The sequence below is a fragment of the Lemur catta genome, chromosome 4, assembly GCF_020740605.2.
Source record: "Lemur catta isolate mLemCat1 chromosome 4, mLemCat1.pri, whole genome shotgun sequence".
In the NCBI taxonomy this organism is placed as follows: Eukaryota; Metazoa; Chordata; class Mammalia; order Primates; family Lemuridae; genus Lemur; species Lemur catta.
This window is the reverse complement of record NC_059131.1, coordinates 32,678,052-32,704,978: the sequence shown is the minus strand read 5'-3', so window position 1 is coordinate 32,704,978 and position 26,927 is coordinate 32,678,052. Positions and strand designations below refer to the sequence as shown.

The window sequence follows — 26,927 nt, the reverse complement described above, 5'->3', positions numbered from 1 at the left end:
AACTGATTTCAATTCGAATGCAGCTCCATTCAAAGGAACTACGATGTTCAGCTTCTACTAAAATTGAAAGAATCATGGGCCACAACTTGTCTGTTACTATCATTCCTCATTTCTGAGATTCTAGGACTCCACCTAGAATCTTTTAACACCATCCAACACGAAGATTTTATCACTTTAAACTGAGAAAAGCTATCAAGTGGGTGTGCCAAAAGAATCATTTAAATCTTATTCAGAAGGATGGAGCCAAAATTTCTGAAAACTAGCATACTTTCAATGGATGGGAGAGTACAGTTTATCTACTATATAAACTTCTTTCTTTAGTCCAAGTTACAGATCTACTAGATTTTTGGCTATTCCCTCACAACCAAATGTTGGTCTTTCAAGAGAATGCTATGCAACCATGAAAAACAGCGCAGATCAACAGTTATACACACAGAGCTCTCTACAATATATTGCTGGAAAAAGTAGGCTATAGAAAAAAGTACAATGATCTCATTTTTATAAAATATACACACTTGCAGGCAGGCAGAAAAGACTAGAAAGACAGACACCACAACAATGAATGTAGCTGACAGGTGGATGGCAAAATTTTGAGTGTTTAAATTTTTGCATTATCTGGATTTTTCCAATAACAAGCATATACTATTTTTTATAATTGGGGAAAAAATATATATGTATATTTTTTGAAACAGAGTCTTACTCTGTCACCCAGGTAGAGTGCAGTGGCATCATCCTAGCTCACTCACCACAACCTTGAACTCTGGGCTCAAATGATCCTCCTGCCTCAGGCACCCAAGTAGCTGGGACTACAGGCATGTGCCACCTCACCCAGCTAATTTTTTCTATCTTTTGTAGAGACGGGGGTCTTGCTCTTGCTCAGGCTGGTCTCGAACTCCTGACCTTAAGTGATCCTCCCACCATGGCCTCCCAGAGTGAAAATACTGTTTTCATTTGCTAGTGAGGCAAAAAACATATGCCTGCTTTCATCTCAAAAAGCTGTAAGTCAGAGTCACTTCATTTACAGTCCAAAGAGAAAGACATTAATTTTAGACCCACTTACTATTTGTTCACTGACAACCATCAATACTTCTGTACTTATCCAGAGAAACAAAAAGGATACAGTCTGTTAAAAATAAAAATCAGCAGAGCTAGAGGCATCATTAAAATCCTTTCAGAAAAAAAAAAAGCTGCCTACTGCTAAAACCAGTCTTTAAATTTTCTGCTTTTGAAATAGCCTCTTTCCATTCTATGGAAAATGAACAGATATTTCACCAAAATCTGGGCAATTCCATAGACCCAGAGATTCTTCTTGAAAAACTTTCTGGCTATGCCTGTACCTTCCACAGCAACTTACATGGTGGAGAGGTAGAATGGTTCTAACCTAGACAGAATAAATACGTCAAACTCTTTATTTCATATAACTAAAGGTCAATTTTCCCTTGGCTTGCACACTCCAGGCACTGGCCAAATAACTCAAATTTTAATTGATTTCTATACAGGTACTGTCAAAAACCCACTTGAAACAACTGAATATTTTAAAGACACTCAAGGGAATTGCCAATTTTCTGTTACTCTGGACTTTTTTCTATTACTACTATATCAAGTAAAGATTCATAGAAAATCATAAATCTAACATAAACTTCAGTATTCTACAGAATACTTTTTTATAGATTATTTACATATTTTTAATTTTTTAAATATGCATTTTTTAAAAATTTATTTATTTATTTTGGAGACAGAATATTCCTCTGTCACCCTAGGTAGAGGGCATGGGCATCATTGTAGCTCACTGCAACCTCAAACTCCTGGGCTCCAGCAATCCTCTTGCTTCAGACTCTCGAGTAGCTGGGACTACAAGCATGCACCATGATGCCTGGCTTATTTTTCTATTTTTAGTAGAGACAGGGTCTTGCTTTTGCTCAAGCTGGTCTCAAACTCCTGTGCTCAAGTGATCCGCCTACCTCAGCCTTCCAGAGTGCTAGAATTACAGGCGTGAGCCACTACACCCAGCCAGAACACATTTTTTATAATCCTTTGGTTTTTAAGTAGTAATAATAAATACATCTAGACTATCCATCAAGTCATATATTACTTACATAGAAAGTCACATGTAAATTCTTTTTAGATTCTATTGCTAGAAAAAAGCTTTTCTTTTTTAAGCAATGAGAAATACATAACTCATACTTTTATTTCAGTTTTTGTCTTTGTTGTTAGGAGGCTCAGAACTAAATTTTACTTAGGCTGGGCTTTTGGTACATCTTCTAATATTTTACGTAGCTCTTGGTCTTTTAGTATATGTAATAGAGAATTCCACTATATACGTATTTTATTAAGCTACTTCATAATCAGGCATAAGATGGCCATTGCCAATGTCAAAAATTTGAATCAAGTCACAATTCTGTATAGATGCCTTTGCCACAGTAACAATTAGCCATAAAGTATTTAACACAATGACTGCCACAGTAAAAAAAATTTGTTTTCCTTGGGGCCACAGTGTTTTATTATGGAAATAGAATAAAAATTTGAAAACAAAATGATCCTTTCTAATTTAATGAAAAATCTGTTATTTTTTATTGTTTTCTGTTTGTGAATTATATGCAGTTTAAATTGTCAATATTAATTGCAACAATAAAAACATCAACAAGCAAGATTTTCATGAACCAACTGCAGGGTTTTGCCCTGGGGTCCACCCATCATATAACATGTATGCTACAGCATGGTAGCATGAGTCGCCTGCACACCACACCATTCCCAAGGTAAAGAGACAGGTGAGTTACACATGCTTCCTGAGGCCCTGGGCTCAAAACTAATGTGAGGTAAATACAACTCACATGGCAGTTAATGTGTTAAATGACAACAAATACCTTAAATTTATTAAGCTTTATATTCAAATTAGAAGGCTGGGGCAACTGCGGACAGCAAAGAAAACAATGGTTTCATTTCTGGTGAAGAAAGTATTTTAAAATATACAGGTTTCTATGAAAATATCACAAGTTTTAAAAATTTAAGTTTACTTAATTTCACTTACCGTGCTTTTTCAAAATTAGTAAGGTTTTTTAATTATGACAAAAAAACTTACATACCTTATGTAAACAAGTGTCCACTACCCAATTGCACACATTTTCCAGGTCATCAGATACCTCAAGCCTAGATTTAACAAATTCACAGAGCTCCTCATTACTCATAACATCCCAGATCCCATCACAAGCCAAGATGATAAATTCATCCTCTTCTGCTCTTAAAATTTCATAAACCTCAGGCTCTGGAGAAACAAGTTGTTCTGTTGGGCCCTTGCCATCAACACACTTGTAATCATAGTCCCCCAGAGCACGAGACACTGCTAATGAACCATTAACACGTTGTATCATTACGCTGCCTCCTGCATTTTGGATTCGCTCCTTTTCCCTTGGATTGCAAGGTTTGTGATCCTGGGTAGAAAAGCAGACTTGTCCATTCCTATACAGAACAGCACGTGAATCACCACAGTTGATGAAGTAGATATGCTTAGGTGAAATCATAACTCCCACTGCAGTTGAACCGCTCCTGTCCATCCCGTTTCTGAGGTCTGAAAAGTTACGCATGTATTCATCAATTTTCAAAAAGCCAGTTCTGATACCATTCTTGACATTTTCCACTGAAAGCTCAAGAGCAGATCCTGATTTTCTAGCTGCCCTAAAGTCTTCAGTAGTAGTGATATGTTCTAATAAATGTGATGAACAGTAATTTGCCACTCGGGATCCAGCATGACCATCATAAACTGCAAAAAATGACCAGTCTTCCAAGCCGTGAGGAATACCTACAACAGCTGTGTGTGCATCTTCCATTTCCACTCTCCATCCTTGCATGCTGCTCAGGCCATAACGTAAACCATTCCCAGCACCATGAGCGTTATGTTTTTCAGTTTTGGGCTTATCCAAAAATGCACCCATGTTTAGCAATGAATCTGAAAGAAAAAAAATTGTAGGCATTAAATGTTTCTCAAGTAAATTTTTCAGTATTATCCTAGTTTACTGAAACAATAAAAATAACACTAAGAAATTTCCTCCCCTACATCCTCCTTGGTTTCTTAGCCCTAGTACATTAGAATCATCAGACCAATTAAATCAGAATCTCTGGGGATAGGACCCAGATATAAGTATTTTTAAAAAGCCTCTCTGGTGATTCATACATGCAGCCAAGTTGAGACCATAGTTCGAGGAGAAAGGAAAACAGAAATAAAATTTGGTTAATAAGTTTTTAAAACTTCAATTTATAAGGTAAGTCCTAAGTTTGTATAAGACTGGACAATGAGAATATTCAGAATGGTGAGTTGTCATGTTCAATAAAACAAGGTAGAAAAGTATGCTAATGTACTTTAGAAAGACTTTCAAAAACAAGTATTGAAACCCAGATTTTTTTCCCCTAGTGATCCTAAAAACCCCAAACTTCGATTAAAACATAAAAATCTCCATTCTACAAATATTTGGTCTTATCAAGTTTTTACTGTAAATCAAATTGAAAACTATATACTCATTACTTCAATTCTGTTAAAAACAAAACATACCTTTAATATAGTGCTAAAAAACATACTTCATATTGTTTAGTTTTGTAATCCATGAAGTAACTACCCAGTGTTGGCTGACAAAGACTGTCGAGTACTACTCTTAATTACCCCCTCCTTGCCTGCTCAATAATAATATTCTATAATTATATAATAGAATAAAGCTTTCCCAATTTCAAGTGACTTAGGCTTGAGCAGTGGTTCCTAAAAGTCAGATAAGTATCACCTGGTATGTTTTCTACATACAATACTTAGCCCTATACTTTAACTGGCTGATCGTGGGGAAATTTCTTAGTCACCTGTATCTATACTTCACAGGGTTGCTGTGAAGAATGAGTTGATGTCAAGTGCTTAGAATAGTACTTAAAACATGGTAAACACCCATAAAATGTCTGCTGTTATTATATACTCAAAATGCAGATTCCATTGCCCTATCCCCACACCCAAAGATTTTTTCTCAATACATCTTAGATGGGACCGTCAAAAAACCATGCTGGTGACTTAATCACATTTTGAGAAACACTGGTCTGTATCAATTGACTTCCATTTGGGTCTGTATATCTTTGTAGATTATCTTTTTCAGCTATGACCATTACTGAACTTTACAATAAAATTACATATCCCCATTTATAAAAATCTCATGAACTACTCAGTATATATATACTTAAAAATTATTAACATATATGAATTTTATATTCATAATTTTTTCTGAGTTTTATCTGAAAAAGACAACTTAAAAAGATATCTAAATGCAAATGAAATTGAATTGTTTATTGTATTTATTAAACCACTTTTCAATCCCATCTACCAATTACGGGAAAAAGTCCTGTTGCGGTTATCATCTTTCCTTGTGCTCTTGCAATTAAGGTGCTGCTGTTTTACATTTTAACAAGTAGGTTCAAAATCCACAAGGACTCCTTATTTAGAAAGTTTTTTGTTTTTAATTTAGGAATAAAGAAAGCAGAGAAGGAAGGAAGGGTCTTTAATTAGCTAGCTATATAGGACCCTAAAAATTGAAGCTAGCCTGGAAGCCCAGCTTGGAAAACCATCAGGAAACAAAACCACGCACGACTGGGCTGCAAAACACAGTGAAGCTTACACCAACAACAGCCTTACTTGTCTGCTTCTGTTCATCACTGCAATGACTTCTACCTTCTGTTTTCTCTCTGAAAGTCACTTGCTCAAAATTCAAAGTCCTGGGAATAAGCAGCTAAGTGACTGAGTTTCGGTCACCAGCATACCTCTTGGCTGCTCTCGGGAATTACATTCTTTCGCAAACTAGAATTTTTTTTAAAGTTCCAAATTAATCTCATTTTAAAATTCAAATTGTCCCATAATGATTTAACTTTTAAAATATTATGAAATATCATACATGCAAGTTTATGTAATATGCATATAAAGCTATAGAATAACAGAACACCCGTGCACCTAGACTATACAGTTTACATCATCACAGAACATCATACATCATAGAACATCATCAAGACCACTGAAATCTATTTAGTCCCTCCCCAACTGTACCCCTCTCCCACCTAAGGTGGACACTATCTTGAATTTTCTAATTTGTATCCCTTGTGGTTTAACCATATTCATGTGTGGTAGTTTAGTTTTACACGTTTGGCACTTTTCACTGATGTACAGTATGTAGTATTAGTCTAGTATTTTTTTTTTCTTGTTCAACATTGCACTTCTGAGATTCATCTACGCTGATACAGAGTTGTAGCCCATTCATTGTATTCCATTGCATGTATGTGCCACAATTCATTTATCCATTCCACTATCAACATTCGGGTTACTTGTTTTTCTTTTTATCATAAACTACGCTGTTTTGAACTATCCTGGTGCACATGTGTGAGTTTCTCTGAAAGTTATACCTAAATTCCCAAGTGCTTAAAGAATGCAAATTTGATAGTTAATAGATTATCTTTTCCCCCTAACAAAAATCACAAAACAATTATACCATTGCCAAACATTGTTTCCCAAATGCTCTTTAATATACTACTTTCTTTAAAATAATTACTTTCTTAGTAAGTAACCTTTACCTTGAATATAAAGATTAAGAGAGAGTATTTGTTTGCTCTGTGTGTGCATGTGTGTAGAGGGGATAATGGAGTGAAAGAGCTAAATCTCGTCTTCTGTAATGGGAGATCAATAGATAATTCATTCCTAGAACTGAAAAATCAAGAAGCAGCAACTGAAGCACATTATTGAAGGAAGTGAAGATAAATTCCAAAGAAATCAGATGTTAAAGAGTTCAAAATGGCTGTTGTTTCTAGGGAAACTTCTCCAAGAAGAAGAGCAGAGAAACTGTTCTTTAAACTGTATAAATGTGTATTTTAATTTTAAAAAAACCTAGATTTTTAAAAAGCATGAAGCAAAACAATATCTCAATTAACCTGATTTGGTTATATGAATGTACCAAATTATTACATGTATCCCCAAAATATGAACATCTAATACATATCAATAAAGATCCTATAAATCAATAAGAAAATGACTCTCTGGAATTATAACACAACTAGAAATTTTGAGGAAAGGAAATCAAGAGATGGGAATCAGGAGTGAAAGAGATACTTTCCATTATATAATAGCAGTTTGAACCTTTTCCACTTTTAACTATCTTGAATGAATAAAAATAAAATTACTTAAAATTTAATACCATTCAATGATTATTATTTCAACTAGGGAAATTCCTTGAGTGAATCCTTTTTTTTAGCAATCAGAAGCTATAACCTATAAAAAATCTAAACTATTATAAATATCAATATATTGATACCCAAAGTTTTTTCTCTCTGCAAACCAAAGAAACAATCATCCACATTAACACACTGAGTGAGCCATTAAGACCTAGGAGATACATCCTGTTTCTTGAAAACATATCACTGTTTCCTTGAAGAAGTAAACTCATCAGTGAATCCTACTATAAAATAATAAATAAAAAGCATGAATTCTACACTCAGTGTAGGATAAGAATTAGGACTCAATGGCCACTATTAAGTCAGCATCAAACTGTAACAAAGTATATCATAAATTCATGAAGAGATGCAAATACCACAGTAACAGAGGGAAAAGCTCTTTTCTGGAAAGAAATTTAAAACAAAACTAAATATTTAGTGCCATTACATTGTAAGTACTAATACAAGTATCAAATTCCACCTAACTGAATTACAATTCTGTAAGAGACAAAGTGAACAAAATTTCTGTGGTACATTTTACAATTTTATAAAAATAGGATTAACGATATTTCCCTAGACACCAATATAGATACTATATTATAAAGTATGTTAGCAGAAATCTAACATGTCTGATAACTCTTGTAGGACATTTCTTCAGAAATGTCCTCTCAAAGAGACTTGATACAAATACATTAATGTGGATTTTAACTGGCAGCATAGAGCTACAAAAAAAAAACACAAAACAATTTTGCTATATGGCTAACATTACAGTCTCAAAAAACTATCACACTCGGCTAACTTTTGTATTTTTTTATAGAGATGAGGTCTCGCTCTTGCTCAGGCTGGTCTCCAACTCCTGGTCTCAAGCAATGCTCCCGACTCAGCCTCCCAAAGTGCTAGGATTGATTATAAGTGTAAGCCACCACACCCAGCCAAAAAAAAAATTGTACTCTTATTTAAAAATGTAAAATTTGTACATATAAAAGAAAATTACAAAAACCAGAATGGTTTCTCTGAGACTGATGATGTCATGGGAGTTTACAAAGACTCAAAAATACTACCTTTAATTCGCTCTTTGTCAGCAATTGTTGAAGCTGGGTGACAGGGAGGTTTGATATTACTATTATTTCTACCTTTATGTATATCTGAAACTTTCCATAACAATTTTTTTAAAGCTAATTCAATGCTGTCCCTCTAGGTTCTACCAAAATTAGGATCACTTCTTCCTACTAAACACACATGGATATTTTTCGATCATAATGAAATTTAAATGGCAAGAAATGTAGAGAAAAAACTGCTTAAACAATTTCATATTCCCTTATAATTGCAAACGGCAGATACTGCTCAAACTTCTACCAGCCCTGTGCCCAAAGTTAAGAATCTTCAGCAGTCTCCACACAGTATGATGGTGCAGACTGCAGAAAGGACTGGTTTAAAACAAAGTCTCTGCAGAGAAAACCAGGGGCTAATCTGAGAGGGTTAATGGTCCTCCTACCTTTTATTATTTCATTTAATTTTTGCACCAGAGGTGAAGTATAACACATAATCATATGGTTTTATGTTATTTGAGGCAGGAAGGAATCAGCAAATACTTCTATAGAGCCTATTCTGTGGCAGGCACTGTTTTAAATGCTTCACAAACATTAATTTATCTCCACTGTACTCTTTAGAAAAACAAGTATCAAAAAAGCAAATAAACAATTCTCAAAGACACCTTTAACCAAAAATCTTTAGACAAAGCAAATCATAAAACTTCAACAAAGGATATTCAGATACTGCAAAATTCTCCTTCTTACTGCAGTTGGCACAATTTTTGTTACAGGGGGCACATCACATGGACATTGGCAAGCCTTGCTTAAGAACAGCACAATCTGTCAATCCCATCTGCTTCCTATCAGAAAAACAAGAGGTAGTGTTAGCCATGCTTCAGGCTGACGGACAAGATTTTTCCCAAGGGTTTCTGAAGACTAGCATGTTGTTCTTTTGACTAAAAAATACAAATAGCAATAGTAATAAAAATGCTTCTTTTTTTATAAGCTCTATTTGCCAGGCACTATTCTAAGACACTGATGTGTACTCTACCACATAATCCTAATAACAACCTAGTAAGGTTAAGTACTATTAATATTCTCATTTTACAATTGAGGAAATTGAGATACCTAGGGTATCCAGACAATACAACTTAAAAGGCAAATCAAAATTAAAATGAAGGCAGACTAGCCTAGAGCTTGCATTCTGAAATTCTAGGCTTAACTGGCTAATGCATTACAAGTTATCCTCTTTTTTAAAAATCAAAAATAGTTATATAAATATTGTGGGCTCAAAAGGAAAGGGTGCTAAATGCAATGTAGTATTCTGGATTGGATACTGGCACACATAAAGGGGATTACTAAAAAAAAAAAAAACTGATGAAATACCAATAAAGTCTAGAGCTTAGTTAATAGTAACAATGTTGATTTTTTAGTTTTGGTAAATGCACCACAGCAACTTAAGAAGTTAACATTAGGAAGGCACTGGGTAAGGGGTATGTGGGAATCCTCTGTGCTATCTTTGCAACTTTTCTGCAAATCTAAAATTATTTCAACATTACAAGTTTATTTTTAAAATGTAAAGTAAAAGATATGCCTCAATTAAGTCATTCCAACTGAAGTGTTGGATAAAGCAAGAGTTAGGCTGGCTATGGAAAATCTCTACACCTGTGATTTTGCCACTCAGGTGGCTTAGAAATGTACACTAAAAATACAAAGATTATATAATAATTGGAAACTCTAACCCAGTGATTCGATTTCTGAGAAGTTACCACCATTCTTGGCTTATGGTAGATCACATTTTTTTAAGTAAACAATCTGAGCAACAAAATAGTTCTGGATTATAACCCAAAACATAAAATAAATATCAAAGAGTCCATATTGATAAAAATAACTAAATCAGTAAATAAGTGGGAGAAAGACAAATTTCAGTGAAGAATTCTGAATAATTTATGTAGATAATACACCTGAAAAGAAGTGGAACATAAGTTCCCACACCTTGAGTATGGACTGGGCATAGTGATTTCCTTTTCAAAGACAGAGAGAGTAACTTTGCAGTGGAGAAACCTGACAAATACTACTTCAGCCAAGTGATCATGGTTGACATTAACAGTCATAGATTAAGTTCATAGTATGTACTCCTGATATAATGTGATAAAAATGGCACATGGTATCCTAAATGGGATCCTGGAAAAGAAAAAAAGACATTAGGTAAAAACTAAGAAAATATGAATAAATCATGGGCTTCAGTTAATAATAATGTATCACTATTAGCTCATTAATTTTAAGAGCTCAGCTGGGCAGTTCTCACTTGGCTTTTCTCTTATTATTGCATACACATATTGGCCAGAGGGATAGTCACCTGAAAGCTCTCTTACATAATTGGCAGTTGATATGGGCTGTTGGCTAGGAATTCATCTGGGACTGTCCCAAGGAGCTTCTATATGCGGCCTCTCCAGTCTGACAATATCAGCATTGTCAGACTTTGTACGTGGCACCTGGCTTCCCCCAGAGGGAATGTCCCAGTCAGAAGCTACATGGCCTTTTCTGACCTACCCTCAGAAGTCACTTAGTTGTTACTTGTTCTGCATTTCTTGGTCACAAGCAAGTTACTAAGCAAGTTACGAGTGGAACAGACATAGACCCCACCTCTCAAAAGAGAAGATGAATAAAGAATTTGAAGACATGTATTAAAACTACAAAACACAGCAAAGGACTGGAGGTATACCTTGAAATGGGTAACCTACAGAGACTCTGGATTTGGAGACAGCAGATTTAGCTGAGAGCCAGGGTAAGAAGCCTTACTGAAAACCAGAGATTTAACCTATACACTTGCATAATAAATGCTGAAATGCTCAGCCTTCTTTCCCAACTCAGAAATTTTAGAAACCTCAGGCAGGCAAATAGATTGCTCTTTGAGGAAATTCAATAGTCCAGGAGAAAATACCTACAGATTACTTACAAACAAGAACACTCCACAAAATGCTCTCAGTTCTCCACAATCAAGTGGAGGCCTTTCAAATGACATCCCTGTCAAGGCTTCCAAACTTAAACACTTAAATATGAGTAAATATTCAAAGATTACCAGCTCTTGAAGGAAAATACGCAACATGAAAAACAGAATAAATCAAAGAAAGAAAGAAAGAAAAAAGGAATCAGAAGGGAAAAAAACATGCAGAGAATGGGGGGGGAAATATCCTCTAGCTGGGCACAGTAGCTCACACCTGTAATCACAGTGCTTTGGGAGGCCCAGGTGGGAGAATCACTCGAGCCAAAGAGTTTGAGATCAGCTTGGGCAAGATTGCGAGACCCACCTCTATGAAAAAATAAGAAAAATAACTTGGGCGTGGTGACACACACTTGTAGTCCTAGTTGCTCTGGAGGCTAAAGCAAGAAGATCGTTTGAGCCCAGGAGTTTGGGGCTGCAGTGAGCCATGATGGTGCCACTGCCCTCCAGCCTGGGAGGACAGAGCAAGAGGTCCTCTCAAAAAAAAAAAAAAAAAAGGCCAGGGCGTGGTGGCTTACACCTGAAATCCTACCACTCTGGGAGGCCAAGGGGGAAGACTGCTCGAGCCAGCCTGAGCAAGAGCCAGACCCCCTTCTCTGCTAAAAAGACTAAAAACAGAAAAATTAGCAGGGTGTCATGGCACATGCCTGTAGTACCAGCTACTAGAGAGGCTGAGGCAGGAGGATGGCTTGAGCCCAGGAGTTTGAGGTTGCAGCGGGCTATGATGACCCCGCTGCACTCTACCCAGGGCAACAGAGCGAGACTCTGTCTCAAAAAAAAAAAAAAAATTTTTTTTCAAGAGAAAAAAAGAGTATTATATTCATGAACCAAGAAAGTATTACTAAAAAAAGAACACTCAGAGAAAAAGTGCTCTTAGAAATTAAAATGGCATACCAATGACCAATATATGAGAGATATATATATTGATACGTACATGAAAAAATGCTCAATATCACTAATCATTAGTGAATGCAAATTAAAATCACAATGACATCATCCCACACCTGTCAGAACAGCTATTAGCAAAAAGAGAAAGATAACAGGTGTTGGTGAGCATGTGGAGAAAAGGGAACCCTTGCATGCTGTTCATGGGAATGTAAATTAGTATAGCCATTATGGACACCTATATGGAAGTTCCTCAAAAAACTAAAATCAGAATTACCATATGTGATTCAGTAATCCCACTGCTGGGTATATATCCTAAGGATCTGAAATCAGCATGTTGAAGAGATATCTGTACTTTCATATCCACTGCAGCATTATTTATAATACCCAAGTTATGCAATCAACTTAAGTGTCCATCAATGGATGAATGGATAAAGAATGTGTGGTATATATACACAATGGAATACTATTCAGCTAATAAAAAGAAAGCAATTCTGTCATCTATGACAACATGGGTGAACCTGGAGGACATTATATTAAGTGCAATAAGCCAGAGACAGAAAGACAAATGCTGCAAGTTCACACTTGTATGTGGCATCTGAAATAACTCAAATCACAGCAGCAGAGTAGAATAGAGGTTACTAGATAATAATCATTACTAGAGTTTAAGAGGGTGGAGGGAATGGGAAGATATTGCTCCAAGGATATAAAATTTCAGTTAGACTGGCAGAATAAATTATAAGTATTTAAGGTGATAGATATGTTAATTAGCCTGATTCAATCATTTTATACTATATACATACATCATAACATCACCTGGTACCAAATAAATATATAATGTGCCAATTTAAAAAGCTTTTTAATAAAAACACAATTTTCTATGAAAGATTAGAAAACAAGTTGGAAAAAACACCCAAAAAGTAGAACTCCCCACATATCCCTCCCCAAAAAACAAAGATTCAAAATAGAAGAGAATAAAACAAAGAGCTATAGGATCAATCCACGGTACAACATGTAACTAACAAATATTACAGAAACAACAGGAAAAGGAAAGAGAAAGAATTTATCAAAGAAATGATTCAAACAAGATTCCCAAAACTAAACAACATGAGTGTCAAGACTGAAAGTAGAACCACAAAGTAGATCGCTTGAGCCTAGGAGTTTGAGCTTGCAGTGAGCTATGATGACGCCACTGTACTCTACCCAGGGCCAGAGCAAGACTGTTTCAAAAAAAAACAAAAAAAAAAACAAAAAAAATCTCAAGAGAAATAAGAGTATTGTATTCATGAACCAAGAAAGTGTTATTAAAAAAAGAACACTGGGAGAAAAAGAACCACAATGACAAAAAAGTAACTGAAATTGCAAAACACTGGTGATAAAGATAAAACCTTAAAAGTTCCCAGAAGCAAAAAATAGGTCTCACATAGAGAATCAGGAACCAGAACAGCATCAGAAATCTTCAGAGTAATATCTGAATAAAAAGCACATAATTTCTTGTGGAATTATATAGTACCCGCCCTAGAGAAATTCTCTTATATATAAGAAGCAGCACACAATGATACAATGTAATGCTCTATAGAATTTATAAGTATGGATTATATTTACATGTACCATTAATAAATCTCAAAACTAAACTAACTGGAAAATGATACAGTACAGTGTGATGCCATTATGTAAAATTACAAAATAAATTAGTTTGATGAATGTAGCAAAAGTATTAAAGACATGCTTGAGTAGTATAAAAACTAAAGCTACTATCAAGACCAAACTGATAACAGTTACTTCTAGGGAAAAAGAGACAGAAAAGAGATGGAGCGGTAATATTCAAATTTGGTAACATTCCTTCTCTTTGAAAGCGTTTTGAAGCAAACAGCAAAATGTTAATTTCTGTTAAATTTTAGTGATGAGAACATGGATCCTTATGTTAAGAATCAACTTAAATTTTCATGCTTCAAGACTATTCAAATAAGCTGCATACACTGATAAAAAAGTTCATGGCTCAGTAAAACCTCTTTTCCACACAATCATTCTGTACCAATTTCTCTTACTATTAACTGGTCGTTAATACCCATTTCCTTGACAAATATTACAGTAAGACTTAGTCAACAAAAATGTGGCTACTTGCTCTGTTCAATTTATGGAGTGTGGAAATGCTATGTAAACACATATGTAGAACAGAAACTGTTTAGCCAAAATAAATGTCACTTCTGTTTTAACAGACGCCTGGTCTAACACTTACAAATAAAAGATCAACTCATTTAAATTTATCTGCCTACTAAATTTTTTGAGAGAGAGTTGTTTAAAATTACTTACAAAAGAAATGGAAAAAATGCTTTAAAAACGAGAACAAACAGGCCGGGCGCGGTGGATCATGCCTGTAATCCCAGTACTCTGGGAGGCCGAAGAGGGAGGATTGCTTGAGGTCAGGAGTTCAAGACCAGCCTGAGCAAGATAGAGACCCCCGTCTCTACTAAAAACAGAAAAAAAAATTAGCCAGTCAACTAAAAATAGAAACACAAAAAAATTTGCCGGGGGGGGGGGGGGGTGGGGGGTGGGGGGGGTGGCTCGCGCCTGTAGTCCTAGCTACTTGGGAGGCTGAGGCAGGAGGATCACTTGAGCCCAGGAGTTTGAGGTTGCTGTGAGCTAGGCTGATGCCATGGCACTCACTCTAGCCCTGGCAACAAAGTGAGACTCTGTCTCAAAAAAAAAAAAAAAAAAAGAGAACAAAGGGGAGAAAAGCTTCAAAAGTGATACAGGAAACAAAACATGAGACTTAGTTTCAATATTTTTCTCAAAATCAAATATACTCAAATTTATCTATTCTCATCAAATAATCTATATACAAATGCCCTATGGTAATTTAATCTTTTGTCAAACATTTTTTTATTGAAAATAATCATTTACATTGATATGATGATGTGAATGTGATAAAAGGGTTTCTAGCTGAAGACAGATGGAACACAGACATTTATCACCCAATACTCCATCAAAATGTTCATAAAGGAATATTTGGAAAAGCCATAAAACATGCAACAGTGAAAAATCAGGAGCAAGAACAGGGAGACAAGAGGTACATCACCAATAGGTAGAGATATCAAAAATCTTTGGAAGACACACAGCTTCTGGAAACATAGTGATTAATGAAAAAGAATGGAAGGATCAACAGTTTAGCAAATTACAATTGGGGTGGGAATCCTAGACAGGTTGAGAACTCAGACATAATATGTTCATGGACATAGTAAAATGGAATTATGCATGGGAGTGAAAATAGGGAGAGCTACGAAAAGTTATAGAGAACCATCAACCCCAGTATCTCCTCATACAGACAAAAAACAGAAGTGTTCTTTTCTCAAGAAATTTAAGATGAATTCTCTATTCATATTTAAGAATAAATATGAACAGCCAAGGATAGTCAGACATGTAAAGAAACACAGCAGACCAAAGGCAATGACCATGACAAACGGGGGTGGGGGGAGAGTCCACTGTAAAAACCAAAAAATAATTTAAAATAAATAAATTGGCAGGGCGCGATGATAACACACCAGTAATCCTAGCACTTTGGGAGGCCAAGATGGTAGAATTGCTTGAGGCCAGAAGTTTGAGGCCAGCCTGAACAACAGTGAGGCCCCCACCTCTACAAAAAATATAAAAATTAGCGGGGCGTGGTGGCACACATCTGTAGTCCCAGCTACTTGGGAGGCTAAGGCAAGAGGATTGCTGGAGCCCAGAAGTTTGAGGTTGCAGTGAGCTATGATGACACCACTGAACTCTAGCCCAGGCAACAGAGTGAGACCCTATCTCATTCATACATACATACAAAAATGGGGCTAATTACCAGAAGAGCTCACAGATATTATTAAAAAATTGCTGTTTTACTGTTTCTGGAGAATAGTATTTTTTCTCATAAGTCTTTCTATACAATTTGGGTTTTTTTTATTTTAAACTATACACATTATTTTTTAAAATAATGTTTAATGTAAAAGTAGCTTTACTAAGCTGTATAGACTACTCAATAGATTGCTAAAGTTATTTTCTTATTGTGTTTCACTATGAAATATGCAGCATGTTTCTCTGAATTAAAAAAATCATTCTACAGGTAATATAATGGCATTTAAAAATGAATAAATCTAATACAAAATAAATTTAAGGGAAACATACTTGCTGATAACAAATAGCAATTATAGAATTCAAAATACTAGTGCTGAGATGCTATGTTCAAACTAGCTGGAATAGTAAAAATCTGTAATTCAATAGCAGAAACATACAATGTGATTTAATTTTACGCTGTGACATCTAGCCCTACATCCCTGACTAAACACCGGAAATTTTTACACAGTTTACTTTGAGGTTGACAGTCTGAGTCAGATGATCCAAGTTTCATCAAACCTGGAAAATTCTCAGCCAATACCTCTTAAAATAATGTATCTGCTCAATGCATTCTATTAGTTTGCCGTTAAAAGCAAGGACTCTAGAACCAGAATGTCTGGGTTTAAATCCTAAATTTGAATGTGTCACCTACATGCTAGGAGATTATTAGTCAAATTACTTAGTCTTTCCCATGCTTCAGTTTCTATAAAATGGGGGGAATAACAGCTACCCTCAGAGAGTTGTTATGAGAATTTTAAGAGCTTATACACATGAAATGCTTAGAATGGTGCCTCTTTCTAGTTTCAAAATTTAACTGAGGCTGCATATTCTTCTAAGTATTATCATGAAATGTTTCTATGATCTATCAAAGTACTATTCACAACAAGCCTATTGCTAGATACAGTGCCTAGATTAATGGCTTTTATTATTGTTAGTATGTTGCTAAAATAAATGAAAGCAGTAATAAAATCTATTATGAATTCATGCTCAAAGAGATGCTTGAAAAGTCACATACTAGTAACACCAATCCAGGGCTTTATGGAATATACTCATTCAAAAATATCTGCATCAGGCCAGGCACAGTGGCTCATGCCTGTAATCCTAGCACTCTGGGAGGCCGAGGCGGGTGGATCGCTCGAGGTCAGGAGTTTGAGACAGAGCGAGACCCCGTCTCTACTAAAAATAGAAAGAAATTATCTGGTCAACTAAAAATATATATAGAAAAAATTGGCCGGGCATGGTGGCGCATGCCTTTAGTCCCAGCTACTCGGGAGGCTGAGGCAGGAGGATCACTGAAGCCCAGGAGTTTGAGGTTGCTGTGAGCTAGGCTGACACCAGGGCACTCACTCTAGCCCTCACTCTAGCCCGGGCAACAGAGCGAAACTCTGTCTCAAAAAAAAAAAAAAATACCTGTATCAAATCCTAAACACTGCTTGAATGAGAAGTGAAAGAAAAACAACCACTGTTTTCTGAACTGTGAAAAATATGCATTCAGGCTATATCAAAAACATAAAAGTACCATTTAATAAAGTTTAAAATAGTAGAGTTCTCAACATAGGGCAAAGTATCATATAAGAGAGGAACTAATTTAACATCACCTATCATGCTTTTTCAAATTCTACATTATACACCTATAGGCAGGTACATGGATGAATCTCATAAACATCATTGAAAGAAACTAGACATCAAACAGTACATTTAAATGAAATATAAAAACAGGCAGAACTAATATGAGGTTAGAAGTCAGGTAAGCATAAAATAAAATGCATACAATAATTAGGATTACTATGAAACCCAATAATATTATAATAATTATCATTTTTTTTTAAGAGACAGGATCTTGCTGTTGCACGGGCTGGATGCAGTGGCATGATCATAGTTCAGTGCAACCTCGAACTCCTAGCCTCAAGCAATCCTCCTGCCTCAACCTCCCAAAGCACTGGGATTATAGGTGTGAGCCACCATGCCCAAACCAAAATATTTTTTTAAAACTTGACATAGCTCCTGGCTTTGACATCAGTAGAAAATAAAAAAAAAAAAAGAAAGAAAGAAAAAAAAGAAATGAGAAAACCAAATAAAAAGAAAAAAAAACTTGACATAGCAATATGTCTTCTTCATTAACACAGTAACAATATCTAGTGGCAAGTCTAATAAATACAATAATTCTGAAGTAGTGATAAGTTTATGTTAAACAATAAGATGCTCCCCAAATAGCCAAAACAAGAAACTAAGTTATCTCTCCTTAAAAGCAAATACCATCTATACTAAGGATTTGCATTATTATCATGCAAAATAAGGAATGTTGTTAAAATAAGGAATAATGATTTTTCTATGTGGTACTCATGAGAATAAAGCTAAAGACAAGTGATAACACACACAAAAAAAGTTTAATAGTATTTTGAAATAACTACAACTAAAATATGATATAGAAAAAAGACGAGTCAGAAAATATTGCTATACTATTGCTATACAAATATTGCTATTTGAGCCTACAATGATAATTGAAGAAAATGCTATTTCAGTTAGAAATTAGTGAAAACAAAAACATGATCCCCCTGAATTTTGTCATTTCACTAAAAGACCCCTATGAATATCTGTAGGCCCCACCTTAAAAATCCCTGATTTAGGCTGGGTGCGGTGGCTCATGCCTGTAATCCTAGCACTCTGGGAGGCCAAGGTGGGTAGATCCCTTGAGGTCAGGAGTTAGAGACCAGCCTGACCGAGACCATCTCTATTAAAAATAGAAAGAAATTATCTGGACAACTAAAAATATATATAGAAAAAATTAGTCGGGCATGGTGGCGCATGCCTGTAGTCCCAGCTACTCAGGAGGCTGAGGCAGAAGGATTGCTTGAGCCCAGGAGTTTGAGGTTGCTGTGAGCTAGGCTGATGCCAAGGCACTCACTCTAGCCCGGGCAACAGAGCGAGACTCTGTCTCAAAAAAAAAAAAAATTCCCCGATTTAGTCTGTGCCAAGAACAATTTGGGGGAGCAGTGGGGAGATATAATATATCAAGTAGTCGGTTTTGAAGATGTTCAGTAAGAGGTGCCTGTACACATCCAAGTGGAGACATTGCAGGCAGGTGAATATAGGAACATGGAGTTCAACAGTGGGATGAAGACTGAAGATACAAATTTGGGAGCATTTAGATGGTATTTAAACCCCCACTTAAACACTCCCCCCTACACACACACACAGAGTGAATGTAGTTTGAAAAGAGACAGAAAAACTAACTTCTAGAGCACTCTAACATTTAAAGGTCAGGAGAGGAAAAGGATGCAGTAAAGATCACTGAGAATCAGCAACCAAAGTTGTGGGAGGAAAAGATTTTACCCCTGAAGGCAAAAAAGTGTTTACAGAGAAGGAAATGATTATGTCTTATGTTGCTAATAGGTCAATGTCCTATCAGAGAGAACCACCCACTAGATAACCACCAGAGCAGCAGACATTTAATGTATGTTTACTATGTGCTAGGAATTAATCTAACAATATTAACAAGCATTAACTCATTTAATCCTCACAACAATCCTATGAGGAAGATACTATTATAATCACCACATTACAAATGAGGAAACATACATAGAGAGGTTAAGAAACTTACTATACACAGCTAGCAAGTGGTAAAACTAAGATACCAACCCATGCAGTCCCCAGATTAGACTGGGTTATAACAGTCCAACCTGTTAACCACCATCCCGTAAACTCACAGTTGGGTCAAAAAGTTCTCTAGTTCTCTCCCTTTCTCCTGGGGCTTACAGGTATGCCCTTCACTGCACTTAAGTGATTAAAAAGCTATAGATTTGGGCTTTAGTAAGTGGCAGTGAGGAAGCAGGGTTTTTTTGACGTCCTTTGGCTAGGTCATCCAGGCCTACCTAACTTATGCAAAATTTATCCCCAGTATCCAGCTGCACCTGATTTTGGAGACCAAATCTCCAACCAATTAATTACCTATTATTTTGTCTTATGAATCCTACTTTATGCAGATATTTGCTTCCAAAACCACATGGGAAGAATATTCAAGAGTAAATTGTGAATGTTCTCCTTCACTGGAATGGCCTAATTTCATTCTATTACCTGGCAAGAAGTACAGTGGAGTAGTTAAGAACATGCACATGGAGAAAATTCTAAGATGGTAGTGGTAGCAGTAGCATAGTTTTTTAATATCCTCTCCCAAACAGACAAAGACCAAGGACAGTATTTACCACATCTGGGTGACAAAGGTATTATCCCCCCATAAACCACCAATTGCTTTAAGACCCAAGTAGTATCAGCATTTCAGCAGAAGGAAAGCAAGCTTCTGAAGATCCTGAGACCAGAGAAACCCCAACATTAACAATAGCTACTCACTGGAATGTGTGACAGGACAATCTAGTAACAGCCAAAACCAGACTAGAATTTTGAAAGATCCAATTGGTGAATTAGTGCAAGGGAACCAAAATACAATAAGATCTGGTAGTGCTGAGGCAATCTATATCCTATAAACTCTGAAAACAAACAAATAAAAGCTCCTTTGTTAGACACAACTCTACACTTTGGAGAAACTGCAAGGAAGAAAATCCAAATTGAGGAGAAAAAAAAAAAAGAACCCAGCACCCATCTCCCCTCCCGAAAGTTCAGGAAAACAAATTTTCCATGAAAAAGAGCAACAAGAAGTGTCATGGTCCAATTCTGTACAAAGTAATTATAAGAAAAAAGAATATGGGCCGGGCGCGGTGGCTCACGCCTATAATCCTAGCACTCTGGGAGGCCGAGGCGGGCGGATCGTTTGAGCTCAGGAGTTCAAGACCAGCCTGAGCAAGAGTGAGACCCCGTCTCTACTAAAATAGAAAGAAATTATATGGACAACTAAAAATATATATAGAAAAAATTAGCTGGGCATGATGGCGTGTGCCTGTAGTCCCAGCTACACGGGAGCCTGAGGTAAGAGGATGGCTTAAGCCCAGGTGTTTGAGGTTGCTGTGAGCTTGGTTGATGCCACGGCACTCTAGCCTAGGCAACAGAGTGAGACTCTGTCTCAAAAAAAAAAAAGGAAAAAAGAATATGGAAAAATAAAGTCCTAGTCCTTAGAGGCAAAAGCACACCAAGAAAAAAAATAGCCTCTAAACAGAGGAAACCTATTATTTAAAAACAAACTAAAATGGAGAAAAACATAAAAGTTATGAAAGAAAAATAAATCACAATTAGAAAACTTAGAAATTAGTTAATCAAGAAAAAATCAAAAAGTAAAAGGGGACAGGCGTGGTGGCTCATGCCTGTAATCATTCCAGGAGGCTGAAAGAAGAGGATCCCGCTTAAGGTCAGGAGTTTGAGGTTGCAGAGTATGATGATGCCACCGCACTCCAGCCTGGGTGATAGAGTGAAACTCTGTCTTAAAAAATAAATAAATAAATAAAAAGTACGAGCTTTAGCATGAAATAAGACTTGGATTCAAATGCCAGCTCAACCAGTTACTATGTGACCCTGGCCTAATCACTTAATTTAAGGCTTTGATGTTTCACCTTAAAGATAGGGGTAATAAAAGTACCTACATCACAAAGTTTTTGTAGCAACTGAACAAGATAGCACAGGTTAACTGCTTCAGTGCCTGGCATAAAGTGCTTTAAAACTATTAGTGATCATTACCATCATACTCCATAAATCACACCTTACTCTTATCATAACCAACCAAATATATAAGTAAAATCAGGCATATTCAAACTGCCAAAAAATTATAGTTTATGTCCCAGGTCTAATATCCATACATAAATTGACAGATGAGAAAATATCTGATGTGTAGAATGATTATCCCATGGATAATAACATCTTGAACCCTCAGCTTTTTCCAATTAGGCTCAACTGTATTGAAATACACTTTTAAATTTTTATTTCTGAAATCCTTTCAATGACTTCTAAAAGCAGCAAACTAGAAAAGAAACATTTAACTAGATATTATCAGAACATTTTGGTTGATCCTGTATATATATGCTTGCTTATATCTCAAATGTAGTAAAATAACTGCATTTATCTGAATTACTTTCTCGTATGTATAACTCCCTGTCAGAGACATTTATAAGTATTGCTAGCCTTAGCTTTAGTGTCAAAAAAAAGTTAATTTACTATAAAAATCTCAGATTATTAGATGTGAGCCCAACCCATAAAGTTCCATTCTGCTGTCTAACTTGCCCCATTGCTGAAGACTCCTGGTGGTTTGGTTTTTTAACATATAGTAAAATGCACCCATTTTATGTATACAGCTTGATGAGTCCTGACAAATGTATACACAGTGTAACTACTGCCAAATACAGATATTTCCATTTCTCCAAAAAGTCCCTTTTTGCCCCTTTCAAGTCAATCTCTCTATCCCCTCCAGATTCAAGCAACCACTAATCTGCTGTCAGTAGAGCAGTTTTGCATTTTCTAGAATTTCATGTAAATGGAATCATACAGTACATATTCCTTTCTGTCTGGTTTCTTTCATTTAGCATGTCTGAGATCATCCATGTTGTGTTTATTATTAGTTTGTTCCTTTTTATTGCTTTCATAGCCTTTTAAAACTTTGGATCCTAATAGATTTGGACGAATACTGGGGCAAAACCTCAAGAAAGTACTTCAGGCCTACAGAACATATCAGCTACCTGCATGTATCTGTTAAAAGGTTAATAACATAAGGTAAAAGAATTCCTTCCCTTGACCATAACACTAAATTTTTCCAGCTAATGTTGCTGAAATCAGAGAGTTCATGTTCCTATTTGTATCTGACTACCTGAATGATGAAATAGGGCTAGAGTTACCTTGGACTTTATCATGATTTTAAGCTTGATCTCCCTACAAGATTGATTTCAAACACACTGACAGAGATCACCTTTTTAAATTCCGCAAAAACAGACCAGGAATAAAATAGCTGTTCTTCCTACTCCCAACAGTTTTGCAATTAGCTATGAGAATAAAAGAAGTTCAAGGCTACATGGTTTGACCTCTAGCTGTTCTTTGTTCTCTCCTCCCTCCCAGATAAACAGATCCAGATTACAATAAAAGCAAATTGGGGGAGGGGGGAATCAGACAACAAAGGTTTCATAAGGCTTTTAGAGGAATTTTTATTTATAGGTTTGATTGTCTGGGCATTCTAGTGCTATGTTTACGAGCAGTGAAGTGAGACAGAACATAACTCTAACGTATACTCACAGTCCTAAAACTACAAATACTATTAATACTTTATCCTGGAACATGATCACAGTATTTCCAACATGTCTAGAAAATTTTGTATAGAGAATATTTTCATACAGTTATTTCAGTACCCAAATCCCCAATGTTTCTGGCAAAACAGGACACACTGATGTCCTCCTTGATAGAATTAGCCCATACGTCTGGTCCCAAGGAGGCAGCTTCTCAAAATAAGATACTTTGTGGCACTTCACACTATTGGTAACTCCTCCATTCCAGAAACTCTTTACACTTATGCTGACTTTCAAAACATTTGCAATCAATTGCCTTTATTCTTTTTCCTTCAGCCTCCTAAAGAGGAAAGTAGGCCCTCCCAAATAATAACTGACCTTCAACCCAAAACATAGTATATGTCCTCTATCTCATTGCTTCAGCTATCACTTCTACACTGACTTCTCAGATGAATTTTAGTCTGGATTTTAAGCATTAAGTTTGGCCATGCTACCTATCTCTCTTGAAACAACCAAAAACTTCATCTCTGCCCCCAAACCACCTTCATATGCCTGTCTACCTATTTGTATTAATAAAAGCATTCCTTTTCTATTAACCCAAGGCAGAAACCATAAATCTAGTAAAACTTCAACCACCATGAAGTCCCTATGTTCCATCAATCTTGCTTTTAAGTGTCTCTCTTATCAGCATCAAATCTTGAGCATCATCACCTAAAGTATTGATTATTTAACTGCTTCCTAGTTGGTTTCCCTAACTTCAATCTCTCCTTCCTCTCTCTAATCCACCCTGCAGATTATCACCAGCTTGATTTCCCTAAAACATAATTAAATTCTTTAAATGTCCCAAAAGGATGTAATAGCTTCCTACTCCCCAAAAGACATGAAGTACAAAATTATCCCATCTGGATTTACTTATCAGGAACCTTTCTCCCTAACCCACCCTGCTTAGACCCTACACAGCCCAACTTCATCATGCTTGTTCCCACTTCATGTCAATTTTTCCTACTTTCTTTTATTTAGTTAACCAAATCCTTCAAGGTGCCTATGAAATAATACTTCCTCCTTGATATAATCCCCAACCCTTCATACCACCTTCTCACTACGCTCACAGAATTATTCACATTCCTTTTAACATTTTTGCCCTCCTTATCCCTTCCTACTCTAACCTGTGACCTTGGTACCTAGCCGGTACTAAATAAAATACATTATTAACTTAAAAGACACTTCTTCAAGAAAGAATATCCTAGTCAGCTATTCTGACATTCCCAGAAATATTAAATTGGCAGAGACCTATATAAACTGTTCTACTGGAATACTGATTAACCTCTAACATCTTCTATAACATTTATTATTAAGTACAAGCGGTCCTTGATTTCCAGCAATTTTACTTTTGGTGATTCACATTTAAAGCACCTAGACAATTACACACACTTAAGGTAGACAGAGGGCACATTAACGAATTTATATCACTTGGTTTATTTCCTGATGATGCACATAAAAGAACCCCAATCCACAGCCCTATAAGCCCTTTTTAAGAACATCTTTGGCTCTTGGCCAGATCCATTCAGCCCAGCTCTTCCTAAGGGTTCTTTCTTAGGTTTAGGGGTGAGGAAAGAAGGATCAAGATTAAGCAGAAACAAGGCAGGAATGTATGGAGGAAAAGAAATATATACAAAGGATTATTTACCTCAAACATAAAGCAACCACCCTACTCCCCATCCCCCACCCCACATTACCATTTAAGTATTATCCTTTCAAGCATTCACTTCAACCCAAATACAAATTTTGAGGAAGATTTTAGAACTGCCTTTAGGTTAAAATCTTTAATTAGCACCATCATTTTATAGATACACTACCTAATTAATCCCTAAAAAGTCCTTAACATAATTAACAAAAAGAAACAATGGCATTCTAAAGGCAAAGTAATTCCATACTTATACCTGTAAGGACTGTCATTAAAAAAACAATCATGACAACAGACAATACTGCAAACAATAATGGCAAATACACAAAAGGAGAAATTCAAATGGCAATAAACATGGGAATGTTCACTGACCCTCACTAGTAACAGGAAAATGCAAATTTCCTAATAGGAAAACTAACAGGAAAATACAAAATTAAAGCCTCAATGAAACACCATTTCCCCCCTATTAGATTGGAGTGCAGGGGAAAAAGAATATAAGACTGACTCAATAATACCAACTGTAGACAAGAATATAGAGCTGTGCTGCCAGGTATAGTAGCCACTAATCACATGGGGCTAGTAATAATTTGAAATTCAGCTAATTCAAATTGAGATTTGCTGTAAGTATAAAATATACACTGGATTTTAAATATGTAATATTTTTAAAAGAATGCAAAATATCTCAATTTTTATTGTTTATGTATTCAAATATTTTGGATATACTGGATTAAATAAAATACTTTAAACTTGTTTCTTTTTATTAATGTGGCTACTAGAATATTTTAAATTACATTGTATTTTATATAGGACAGCACTGATAGAAAGTAACAAATTTTTACATACCATTGGTGGGAGTATAAATCCGTACAGCTACTTTGGAGAGAATTTTGGAAATAACTAAGTAGGTTGTAAGATGAGGACAGCCTAAAATTCAGCAATTATACTTCTAGATATGTGCCCTAGAAAAACTCTTACACTTATATTTAAGATATGCAAATTATGTTTTAGGCCACTGTTTACTATCAAAAATAATCCAAATGTCCTTTCAAAAAAGACTAGACAAAATGTGTTCGAATCACACAATGGATACTATGTAACATATATGCAATACTACAAAAAAAAGAGAACAGAGTGACAAAGAACTTCAAAAATATTGCGTGAAAAACCAAATTGCATAAAAAGACATTCTCTATATGATCATGTATACAAAGTCTCTTAAAAACAGTACTTAACGCTATTTAGAAGACAGATACATGTATGGAGAGAGCCTATCTACAAGAAAGTAGGCAAGAAAGTCAGGGAGAGAAAGGAGATGGAATCCAGGAAGGTTACAGAGGATCAACTATACTCATAATGTTCTATATCCTAAACTAGGCTGGGTAGTGGGTACTTTGGTGCTCAATATTTTTTATAACTCCATTTATGTCTGAAATATTTGTATGTTTTTAACGTAAGTTTTTTATACCATGTATAGCAGCAGTCCCCAACCCCGAGGCCGCAGACTCCGACCAGGACGGGCCGAGTGGTGTGTTAGGAACCAGGCCGCAGAGCTCCACCGTAACCACCCCCCTAGCCCGTATGTCCATGGAAAAATTATCTTCCATGAAACCTAGGGGAGAGGGGGTGCATCTCACCACTCACATGGCACCACCTCACTCTGGCCCAAGTAACAAAGGGAGACCCTGCCTCAAAAAAAAATAAAGTAAAAGTGAGGACAAGGCAAAAATCACAAGATACTTTAATACTGCTATTTGACTTTTATTCATTTTAGAAAGACGATTTTTTTTTAAGAGATAGTGTCTAGCTCTGTTACCCAGGCTGGAGTTCAGTGGCATCATCATAGCTCACTGCAATCTCCAACTCCTGGGCTGAAATGATCCTCCTGCCTCAGCCTCCCCAATAGCTGGGACTACAGGTGCACACTACCACACTCGGCTTATTTTTCTATTTTTTCATAGAGACAGGGTCTCACTATGCTGCTCAGGCTGGCCTTGAACTCCCAGCCTCATGGGATCCTCCTGCCTCAGCCTCCCAAAGCATTGGGATTACAGGCATAAGCCACCGTGCCCAGCCAAGATTCTTAAATATAA

The 26,927-nt window shown here is 36.1% G+C and overlaps 1 protein-coding gene across 7 annotated transcripts in view; it reads right to left on the bottom strand.

Moving 5' to 3' along the window:
• The window catches only part of PPM1B (protein phosphatase, Mg2+/Mn2+ dependent 1B), a 65,971-nt gene that overhangs the window by 27,344 nt on the left and 11,700 nt on the right, over positions 1–26,927 (bottom strand). For 6 of the 7 annotated variants that reach the window (XM_045549510.1, XM_045549504.1, XM_045549508.1 and 3 more), the window contains one exon: positions 3,084–3,943. In XM_045549510.1, coding sequence (XP_045405466.1) covers positions 3,084–3,943 — 860 coding nt within the window. The remainder of the gene's footprint in view (positions 1–3,083; positions 3,944–26,927) is intronic. The other variant, XM_045549511.1, reaches the window with a different exon arrangement.